This window comes from Triticum aestivum, chromosome 5D (genome assembly GCF_018294505.1).
Source record: "Triticum aestivum cultivar Chinese Spring chromosome 5D, IWGSC CS RefSeq v2.1, whole genome shotgun sequence".
NCBI lineage: Eukaryota > Viridiplantae > Streptophyta > Magnoliopsida > Poales > Poaceae > Triticum > Triticum aestivum.
Window position 1 is genome coordinate 320,141,664 of NC_057808.1, and position 11,125 is coordinate 320,152,788.

At 49.7% G+C, this 11,125-nt stretch overlaps 1 protein-coding gene across 1 annotated transcript; it reads left to right on the forward strand.

The window, feature by feature from the left end:
• Nucleotides 1-1,054: 1,054 nt before the first annotated feature.
• LOC123121456 (probable transcription factor RL9) lies at nucleotides 1,055-6,980 on the forward strand. Its single transcript, XM_044541449.1, has 6 exons — nucleotides 1,055-2,125; nucleotides 2,238-2,314; nucleotides 2,948-2,990; nucleotides 3,137-3,335; nucleotides 6,050-6,122; nucleotides 6,260-6,980. The coding sequence occupies exons 1-6, from the start codon at nucleotides 1,282-1,284 to the stop codon at nucleotides 6,371-6,373; spliced, it is 1,350 nt and encodes a 449-aa protein (XP_044397384.1). The 5' UTR covers nucleotides 1,055-1,281; the 3' UTR covers nucleotides 6,374-6,980.
• Nucleotides 6,981-11,125: the final 4,145 nt, after the last annotated feature.

Here is an 11,125-nt window from a genome sequence, read left to right on the forward strand (position 1 = left end):
CCTCCGACCACGAGATGTTTTTCCATCTCGTTTCGAAAAAGGCAGTACTGCTAAGAATTATTAATCAGAGAATGTGCATTGCGAAGATAATAATAATAAAAAGGAGGAGAAGAAGAAGAAACCGACATTCATTCATCGGTAGACATGTGCGCGAACACCAGAATGGCTCTCCGCTCGTTATCACCGTATTCCGACGAGACTGTAGAATGTCGACCCGGTCAGTCCCGGCCCATGAGGGGCACTGAATCCCCACACGCATCCAATCCGAAAGCGAGATGAGGAGGAAGAAAAAATCCATCCTGGAGAGAGAGAGAAGGGAGAACAAGAAGCCTGTCCCTCCGGCGAGACTCCCTGTCATGAGCTCCCCCTTAAAAAAAGGGTGCAGTGCTCTACCTACAGGGAGGGACGGAGAGAGAGAGAAAGCAGAAAAGGATAGGGAGAGCCCAAGCCAAACCCTGGGGGCATGGGGGGAAAAGAATCCCAAGCGCACGAGCTCACACAGCCTTTTCAGTCCAACAAACAAAATCAGATCCATCAATCTTCTCCTACAATATACTATTACTACAACCAAAACCTACATGCATGTAGTACAGTTAATCCCATTTTCTATAGTGTGTGTGTGTCAATAATAGTACGGTAGTATTTCTTTGTGCGTGTGTGTGCTACTTTTTTAGAAGTGGTGGTGTATTTTATGGAGTAGTAGTAATACACGTAGAAACAAAAAGCGTGCTTCCTTTGACTCCTCCACTTGCCCTCCCCTATCTATCCATCTAGTACCACGGCAGTCCCCTAAGTGTCATTTTCTCAGACTTGGTGATGCCTGCCCCTCCTAATTAAACAAGCGAGATAATAACCTCACATTCTCTCTCTGCCTCTGCCTCTCTCTTCAGTTTCTCTCTCTACCTTTTTATACAAGCAAGAGCAATAAGGAAGGACAGCACAAGAAACCAATTCATCCCTGGTGTCTCTCATGTTAGGAGGTTGAGAGATAGAGAGAGAGAGAGAGAGAGAGAGAGAGAGAGAGGGGTAGTACTAGTAGTAACTCCAGTACTAGAGACAGATACAAAAGGAGACATCACACCACCCCCCAGCCCAGCCCAGCCAAAGCGCAAGCATTCCCGAGCAACACAACACGGCCGGCCGGCCTCCCTCCCAAGAACACCAAGAACCTTCCTGCGATCCTCCCCCTCCCGTCCCACCAATCCGACCTAGGTGTTTGTGCGTGCTAGCAAGGCACGCACGCGCGCGCGCGTCCGATCGGGGCGCGCCGGTGGCCGGGAGATGGAGGCGAGCTCGGCTGCGTCGCCGGACCTCTCGCTGCACATCAGCCTGCCCAGCACTGGGCCGCCGACGGGCCCGGGGGGCGGCGGAGGCGGGCGCGGGCCTGTGGGCGGCGGAGGCGGGGATCCCTGGAGGAGGCTGAACGGGTCCACGGCGTCCACGGAGCTGTCCTTGTCTCCGCCCCTCCTGGCCGCCGACCAGGAGGGCGCCGCGCTGCCGTGGCGGCACAGGCCTTCGTCGTCGGCTGCGGCGTCCTCGGCCGCCACCACGTCCGCCCAGGCCGCGCTCATGACCATGCCGATGCTGCAGCCGCTGGACGCGGGTGTCGGCGGCGCGTCGGCGGCGCCGCCAATCCGGGGGATACCTATCTACAACGGCGCCGGGGGCTTCCCGTTCCTGCCGCCGGCGCCTGGGGGAGGAGAAGGGCACCACCTCCCGAAGGTCGGTTTCTACGGCTACCACCATCCGGCGGCGTGGCCCTCCTCCCTGGGATCGACGTCGCCGTCCTCTCTCGGGCCGGGGCCGGCGCCACCCGCGAATTCCTTCGACCCCACGGCGGCGTTCCTGTCCTCAGCCGCGCACCATCGGATGCTGTCGGCCTCCGGAAGACTAAACGGCATGCTCTCCGACACCCTGCGCAGCTACGGCGCCCCCGGCGGCGGCGTCGGCATGGGTCTCGGCGGACACCATCATCATCTCCACGGCGCGCAGCCCTTCGGGCTGGGGTCCCGGTTCATGCCCAAGCTCCCCGCCAAGCGCAGCATGCGCGCGCCCCGCATGCGCTGGACCAGCACCCTCCATGCCCGCTTCGTGCACGCCGTGGAGCTCCTCGGCGGCCACGAGAGTACGTACCACTACCACCACCACCAAACCAATCTCTCCGACGCCGACGACGAGCGCGCGCGCTACCTACGTAACGTAGTACCTTTCGCTGATCAAAATCTAACCTCTCGCAGGGGCGACGCCCAAGTCAGTCCTAGAGCTCATGGACGTGAAGGATCTGACGCTAGCGCATGTGAAGAGCCATCTCCAGGTACCAGCAATTCTGAACCCGATCCCTCTAGCTTGCGCTTGCTCCCAAACCCGCGGTCTCGCGTCCTCTTGCTGCTCGTCCCGTTCTTGTTTGGGTCAGACAGGAAAGCCAATGCAGTAACTCCTGAGTTAGTGAAGAAACTGCCATTCTTGGAGGTAGTGAGAGAGAGAGAGTGAGGCCAGTGTTTGGGGATGTGTGTGTGCGCGCGCGAGGGAGAGAAAAAGTTGCCATCATTACTCAATAATGCAATGTAGTATGTGCATCTGTGCGCGTCTGCCCACCTAGCTAGCGTATGTGTTCGCGTCTCGTCTGTGTGCACGGCCCGAAGCGCTCACCTCCACGAAGAAAGAGAAGCACAGGGCCGGACGAGAGAGAAGAACAAGAGAGAGAGAGAATGAGAGAGAGGAGAGAGAAAGCTACTGGCTAGGAAGGCTCCAAGGCGAGGGCATTGGCATCATAGTATTTCTCCTTGTCCACTTCCGGGTGTTGCCTTGTGCGCCGATCCATCTGCTGATCCATTTGCTTGTCTTCTTCCCACCTCATCAGTCCTCCTAAACCGCGCTGCAATCCTTCTTGTTTTCTTGCTTGTGATTTTTTGCCGTTTCTTCTCACTCTGCTGCATGCCCCTTTCAGATGTATCGAACCGTCAAGAGCACGGACAAGCCGGCGGCCTCAGGTAATTCGCATTGCCATCCGTCGTCAAGAACTCCATTGCATTGCTCTTGTCTACACTACCTCGTCTGCTTACTGGTAATCAATGGAGTGGTGGTACTAATCTATGACGCTCCTTGGGTGCATGGCTGGCACTGTGACCTCATTCAGGCCCGACCGACGGCGGCTCCGGCGACGACGACTTCCCCAGCGCCGGTGGCCAGGCCGGCTCCGGCGGCGACAACAACATGTGCCCGAGGCCGTTCCCGGAGCACCGGTCCACCTCCGAGGGCGCGGCGAGCTCCGTCGGCGGCGACATGGACCAGTCCTCGGCAGGGAACGCCAGCACCAGGTGGAGCAACTCCTCAAGGTACGGTACCAGCTCAAGTCACATGACAGCGTACATGTGAATGTTGTGCACACATCATCAGTTTCATCACACATACCCCCTCCATCGTTTGTTGTTTCACGCCTTTTGATCTGCTTTTACACATATCTTTAGGTAACAGCGTAGAAGTATCACTAGATAATTAATAATTAGTGTGTTTGGTTTAGTTTTTGTCGTGCTTAATTGCTCGCTTAATCCCAAAGAAACACCACCAAACAAACTTTTGTTTGTATGGATCGACACCTGAAAAAGTTGGGAATATTTAACCAGGCTAACATTTGTACCAGAAGATCATCTGCTGATGGCTAAAGCTTAAAAGAATGTTTTGGGGGCACACACACACCTGGATGGGAAGGTACACACAGGGCTGCCTACATCTATAGGCGGCCAATGTTGTGTCACGGAAACGACCAAAACATCACAACCCCCAAGACCACCATTGACCTCAGCAGCCACAGCTTCTGCTCTGTGTTTTTGTCTATGTAGAACTAAGATATCACCCGCAATTTTTTTTTGTAGAACTAAGATATGAATATACATAGTACATAAATGTACACTAGTACGTTTATTTATATTTTTATACACAGAGAGATACTATATAAATATATAAACATGTTGTGTGAGTTTTTATGTGCGTAGGTTCTTGGGTATTGTCCATTGTCCTCTTCTCTGAGTGTCTCTCTCTCCCCCGTCAATCCTAGGGAGGTGGCTACGTAGCTCCATTATCTTTTCTTATCAATGCATGGCTCTGATTCCAGGGTGGGTGGGGCTTTGACCTGACATGCCCTATTGCCTAGGAATATGTAACCAAGGACTTGCTGCATTCTTGGTTCTTTCCACCTCCCTCCTCCGGTCACTTCAATGCCTTTTTTGCTCCTATTTCTTGGCCAATTGTTACTAACACGCCACTCAATTTTTCCCTAGTAGATATAGTATATCAGCAGAGCCATGATTGTTTTCTTGGATAGAATCATCTATTTAATCTTCATTGCCCTAATTTTTTTCGCCCTTTTTTCAGCCATTTCATGTATTTTCCCGTGTAAAAATTAATGTAGCCATGCTATTACAAGCTAATCTATCTTTTTTACAAAATGAATTTGCAAATGATATAGGTCTATACTCCGTGGTATTAGAGTAGGTGTAAAATACTCCCTCCGTCTCAAATTAAGTGTCTCAACTTTGTACTAGCTCTAGTACAAAGTTGTACTAAGTTTACCATTTAGTTTACTATTTCCTTGCTTGTCGAGAACTTTAGAAACTGGCTTTGGTTTAAATTGTAGGAGAATCATATATTAATGTCTTTTACTGGCTATAAGCCAAGGACTGTCATAGTGCATAGGTTTTTCTGTATGCTTATGCCAAAATTAATTCATGGTGATCAAGTGAACATGCATGCAAATATTTTCCATAGAAATAATTGGATGTATATCACTGCAAAAGTTTGTGATTTTGAATGTGCTACTGGCCACTAGGACGACAAACTTGTGTTATGTCATTTCGATTTTAAGCTCTTGATCAAATGCTCCTTAATTATACTTCTTATCCTAATTTTATCATGTAGTCAGGCATGTAAAAACATAATATGTACTTGTCTCAAGAAAAAAGGTAAAAAGAATGTACTGGATGTGCATATTGATCTGTTTAAAAAGAAAATTCACGGTTGAACTTTTCCCCATGTTCCTGCCATCTAGAACAACTTCCAAAATGATATTGTGCTTGATCAGAACTGATCCAGACGTATATAAGTAGGTATATATGTAAAGTAGTGGTGTATCTATGATTGATATTATTGGCATGCAAAGTCTGCGGTCCCTCAGTGTTAACAGTATATGTTTGTTCCTATCAAGACAAAAGCACTTTAGAACGGTTTGGTGCTGGGTTATTGTTATATGTTTATAGAGTAGTGATAAAGGAAGGACACTTTCCTTCCTTGATGTCCCAAAATCATGTGTAGACTGAGAAGAAAAGAACTGTCAAATTCATGATCTCCAACATGTGGGTCATATATAGTCATACACAAAACTCTCTCTCTCTCCCTCTCTCTATGCTCAAACAGTCAAACGTTGTAGTGTACACTGTACAATATACAGGCATACATACAGCTCTACATTTGCACGTGCCTAAAAAACTCCAGTCATTAGGTTTGTGCAATGCACCAATTTTGATTGTCAATATATAGATAGTCCTCTATATAAAAGCCAAGAGCACTCTTCCTGAGTGTGTTACTCAAGTACACGGAGTAGCATTAGATTCTTTGCTTGTGTGTGTCTCTCTTTACCTTAAAATTCTTCCCCGCAGCAGCAGCAGCAGCCTAGCTTGCTGATGAAGATGGGCTCGCCTGTACATGCCATTGCACTGCACGACTGAACCAAAACCGGAACATCTTTTAAGAGCTTTTGTTGCCTAGAAAGAAGCTATATGTGTAACGAACCGATCAGGAAGAGCAACTGTTGTTACTCTCTTTAGCCAAAGCTAACTATATATACACTGGGCAAGTATTGTTCATCCATGGTACGCTATGTTCCTATCTGCAGTAGTAAACTTGCCATACATATATAGATACAGGCATGCCCAGTTGTAGCAAGCACTTGGAGAGACCTACTTTTACTATTTGGTCAGCCTCTTGATTTGGAAAGCTGCTGGTAACTGATCATCAACTTTGCTAATTTGGAAATTCGTTCTCCTTGTGCATGCAGGGACCCATGGGTGTCATCTAATTCTTGCAACATGGATGCTCATCGCTCCATTGGACTGTCTTCTCCAATGGAGGTACGTACGTATATGCATGAGCCCATTATTCTAATATAATGTCTCAAAAGACATGTATTTGCACATTTGCATTGGTTGCTACTTGCTACATGCATGTTTTTTGCTGATCCATGTGTGTTGTGTGTCTGTTACAACAGAACATGGAGCCCTGCAGATCAACCGGCTCGCAGGTGTCGAACCACGAGCTGAGCAGCCCGAGCCTGGAGTTCACGCTGGGGAGACCGGACTGGCATGGCGCGGATCATGACTAGCCATGCATTGAGTCATCAGATCGACAAGAAAAACCTAGCAACGCTAATTTTCGGTCCAAGATAGTACACCGGTACTGATCATCCATCTTTTAGTTGAGTTTGCCCGGGCCCCAAGTCCGTCCGCTTCCGTGAAGAAATCAATGGCAACTTCAGATATATCGCTCCGCCGGAATAGGAGGAGCACCCAGCATGGCCGGGAAAAGCTATATATACCGGATTGATATCTGTTAGTTTAAATTCGAGGTTTCTTTCTTGGTTTCTATAGTATGTTTTGCCGGCCCATGCATGCATGCCTTCTACTCCTAGCTAGCTAGCTACTCCTAGATAGTAGTTTTATTATCTTCTCCTGGGCCTCTTTGATTAGTTGTGTTCCCTTCTTGTGTGGCGAGATCGATTATAGTTGCCCGGCGTGTGTGAGTGACTGAGTGGTCGGTGTGACGTTGGTGCAAAGTGTAGCGTGTGAAAGGAGGTGCGTACGATGAGCACATGGAAAGTTGGAAAGGCCGAGAGAGGAAAAAAGAATGAGTTCTAGTGAAGCAATCTATGCCTTGCACTGGTGGTGTGCATGACGGAATGATTTGATCAAATCAACGATCCCTTTTGCGCATGTTTCTTTCCTCTTTAATTAAATACCTGCAGGTGCTTGCTTGCTTGCTTTAGTCTTTTCTTTCTTTCTTTCTTTCTTTCGCCTCCCACTTGTTCGTGTCAGCTGATCAGCAAGCCACGGACATTACCTGCCTGCTTGCTCGCTCTTTTCCAGCACCGCCCAAGTCCAGTAGTGTGAAAATGTAGATCGCCCGCTTGACCGCTCCGCATCAGCTTAATTAATTAACTAGCCACATTAGCGCACATGCATGCATCAAAGCCGATTAAAAAGATTGCAAAGCAAAGCAATCGATCGTCGTCGTCGCCTTGGATCGGCCCCGGGTACCTGATGCCTCGTCCATCAACGATCGATTGCTCCCTGGACTGGCACCGTGGTGGTCCTGGTCCGGCAACTGCGAGAACCGGCCCTGAGCATCGTCGCAGGGCAGCGCATTGATCGGCCCAAGTACGACGCGCCATGAAACCCGCCGCGCGCGACGGGGACGTTTCGCGCAACCAACCGCGCGCGCATCCATCTCTCCCTTTCCCAGCTAACCAAGCCACCACATGCCGAAATGCGCGTCAGTAATGGCTAGGCTACGGCACGAAGCATCTGGTCACAGGTGCCGCAGGCGACGGCATGAATACATACTTGATCATGACAGCAACGGCCGGGGAGGGGGAGGTGGTAGCAGATAGCAAGCCCTTATGTGATCAAGGGGACGTACGCGTTTGGTGCCAACTCGGATGCCGATGTATAGCTAGCGGCCGGCCCAGTGCGCCGCGTGATTGGTGAGAGGATGCATGGCGCAGACGACGTCGTCGTTGAAAGATCGGGCGTGAAGGGCGGGCGGCCTGGAGTGGAAAGGATCGGCATCGGCATCGGCCATGCACCTTCCTTGGCAAGCACGATGAGCTTGACAGGTTTTTATTTAAAGTTAATGATTACTGGTAGATCGAGAGAACTTGTTCCAGGTACGCGGAGCAAAAGGAAGGAGGAAGTCCCACCAAACTATACAGATTCAGTGGAAGAAGCTGGCCATCTAATCAGATGAGATGGAGCATAAGCATATGGGATACATTCATTGTCAGTCACCGACAGGTAGGGCGGCCAGGGCAATGTGCAGCTCGGGCTTTGTTGGTTCCAGTTCCAGGGAAGAAAGTCGGTGTTCATACTACTTACTACCTGAGGACGCTAGCTAGATAGATAGATAGGGAGGCTAATCTTAGGTAAAGTGGCCACCAGACAGACGGGACCGGTACTAATCGTTCCTCCTTCCTGCAACGCGAGGCACTTTTGATTTGACAACCATAGGACGGACTCACGCTCACTGACGGACTGACTGAGTGACTGATTGACCCAAATGTTTTAATGTGCAGAGGTAGGTAGGAGTCCCAGTACTTTGGCGGACGGTTCACATTGCTTTTAATATTACTCCACCGAATTCTGTCACTACGTTATTTGGGACATGGCTCACTGGGATTGAGCCTGAATTAGCGAGACATATTCGTGTTGGAGTTTGCGCTTTGTTGTGGACTATCTGGACTTGCAGAAATGATTTGGTTTTTAACAGAACATCACGTATTCACTTTTTGCAGGTTATTTTTCGAGCCACGGCCGTGATCTGTTCATGGTCGCTACTCACTCCGATGGAGGCCAGGGAGCATTTGGTTACTGGATCTATCCGCTGGGAGATGGTAGCTCGGGATATCTTCAACCGGTTTGGATGGCGGTCATGTAATAGGATAGGCAATTAGTTTACCTATCTATATTTAGCCAGCCGGTTGTGGCGTCTTATCTTGGCTAGTCTGTGTGTCCAGCCTCTTTAGCTCTGTGTGAGCTGTCTTTTTATTACTTTTCAGTCGGAGACTTTGGAACCTTATTGGAACCTTTTATTTCGTTAATAAGATGGCCGTATGCATCACTCTGATGCAGAGGCCGGGGAGATTCCCTTTTCGGAAAAAAAAAAGGTAGGAGTCCCAGTAAGCCTCAAGCCACTGCAATCCTCCCAGTCCCAGTACGCACGAGCACCACACTAGCTAGGCTACGATCTGGATCAATCTTCGCCCACACATTTGCGAGGAGGATAGAAAGAAGGAAATTCTTTTGGAGCAAGTGAGCGAGGGAAAAAGATGAAAAGGAAGGTCCCCTACTATACTAGTAGTAGTAGTACCGGCCAAGAAGAGAGAGATGTGGGGGGAAAAGAAGGAAAGGGCGGGGAGGAAATGGGAAAAGGGGGAGAGCCCAATCATAAAGCGATGGATTGCAAAATCATTTTTCCCAGTCCCCCCATGTTTCTCTGTCTCCTCATTCAAGTCATTCTATTGTTCCCTCCTCCTCTGTCGGCCCTTTTGCTCAGCGTCTGACAACAGCGGCTCACTGAGGGGTGAGAGAGAGAGAGAGAAAATGAAAGTGAAAATAAAGAGGGTTTGGGGTAGAAAAGGGGAAGCAGGCAGGCTGCGGCACAAAGGAAAAATAAAGAGCGGCCCTGTGCTGTGCCTGCGCGGCATCTCTGTCCGTTTTAAATGCCCCGTCCTGGCCCGAAAACTCTCTCGCTCGCGCTCGGTGAAGACCTCTCTTTCGCTCGCGCTTCACGCTGGAACAGTGCGCCCCTCTCTCTCTCTCTCGCTAGAACTGTAGTGGGGGGCCGGGGGGAGACGTGGCCGAGTTCCTGATGCACTGTGGCAGAGAGAGATGGGGGAGAGAGAGAGGAGAGGGGCACTGGGACTTCGAACTGGGCATTTATTTGCATGGGGCCTTTTGGCCCCGTGCAGATGGGGGGTTGCTGCGGCCCTCTGCTGTGGACCACCGCGCGCACTGTGCCGCATTCATCACCGTATGACCTGTACATGTGGAGTGGACTTCCATTGGAGGAGCCACGTACGTACGTGTCCTCCTCATGCGCTGCTGCTTTGTCCCGAATCACGCCGCGAACTCAACGTCTCCGGTTCTTTTTTTTTTCTTTTCTTTTTTTTCGAACGAACATCTCCGGTTTACAAGCGGGCGTGCGTTATCTCCCTTCTTTTTTTTTGAGGGTGTGCGTTATCTCCATTCGAAACATATTTTAGTTGCTGGTTTTTTTTATTAAAAAAACTTACGATCTATTCATTTTCAATCGTGGCAGTACAGCAAACACTACAAATAATAAAAATTACATTCAGGTCTGTAGACCACCTAGCAACGACTACGAGCACTGAAGGGATCCAAAGGTGCGCTGCCGTCATTGCCCCTCCCTCGTCGGAACCGGGCAAAAATTATTGTAATAGACACTCAGGAAGTCGTCGTGCTAAGACCCGATAGGACCAGTGCACTAGAACAGCAACCGCCGCCGTTGAAAAGTAGCGTAGATCAAAAGGATCCAATCTGAAGGCACAAACGTAGATGAACTACCCCAAATAGGTCAACTTTTTGAACTGCCTGCTGAATCCATGAGCAAGGACAAGTAGCGAGTTGACTAATGCTTTCGAGCACGTACGCTGGCCGAATCACTCGTTTATGGCTCTGATTCCAAGTCAGGGTTTAAAACAGCGGTGACCTCGACTCTTTCAGGGAAAGGAGGGAGATCGAATGAAGGACGCTTTCAGAGGCGAAAGGCCACGGGGAGAGATTTTTCTGGAGCGGAAGAGGTCGTCTACTGGACGCGGTTCAACTAGCGGAGACTCTTGGAAAAGGGTCACAATAAAAAGAATCCAATAATGATCTATCAACTAAATGTGTTTATTATATAATCCCGTATCTTCGACAAGATCCGAACAAATCCACCAAGGACAGATCCGCCGGAGACACACCTCCACACGCCCACCGACGATACTAGACGCACCACCGGAACGGGGACTAGGTGGGGAGACTCTTATTTCATCTTCAGGGAGCCGCCGCCGTCTCGTCTTCCTGAACGGGACATAAACCCTGACAAAATTCGAAGGAACATCTAAAGACGAAGCCCTCCCGCCGGTAAGGATCGGGATCCACCATGCTGCCATAGCCCTAAGGCCAGCGGAGACGAGACGGACCAATGACGGCGCCGGTGGGAGACAGAGAAAATCTAGCATTTTCTTGGGGAGAGTTGTTGGATGAATGGTTGCATTTGAAACATATTCGTTCATGCGAGGCGAATTCAGTGGTTAGTTTGAGACACAAAATTTCACTTAGTTGCTGGTTCTCTAGGC

Coding starts and splice junctions, on each gene's coding strand:
- LOC123121456 (XM_044541449.1), top strand. CDS start 1,282: ATGGAGGCGAGCTCGGCTGCGTCGCCGGACCTCTCGCTGCACATCAGC. Junction 2,126..2,237: donor GCTCCTCGGCGGCCACGAGA/GTACGTACCACT, acceptor AACCTCTCGCAG/GGGCGACGCCCAAGTCAGTC. Junction 6,123..6,259: donor GACTGTCTTCTCCAATGGAG/GTACGTACGTAT, acceptor CTGTTACAACAG/AACATGGAGCCCTGCAGATC.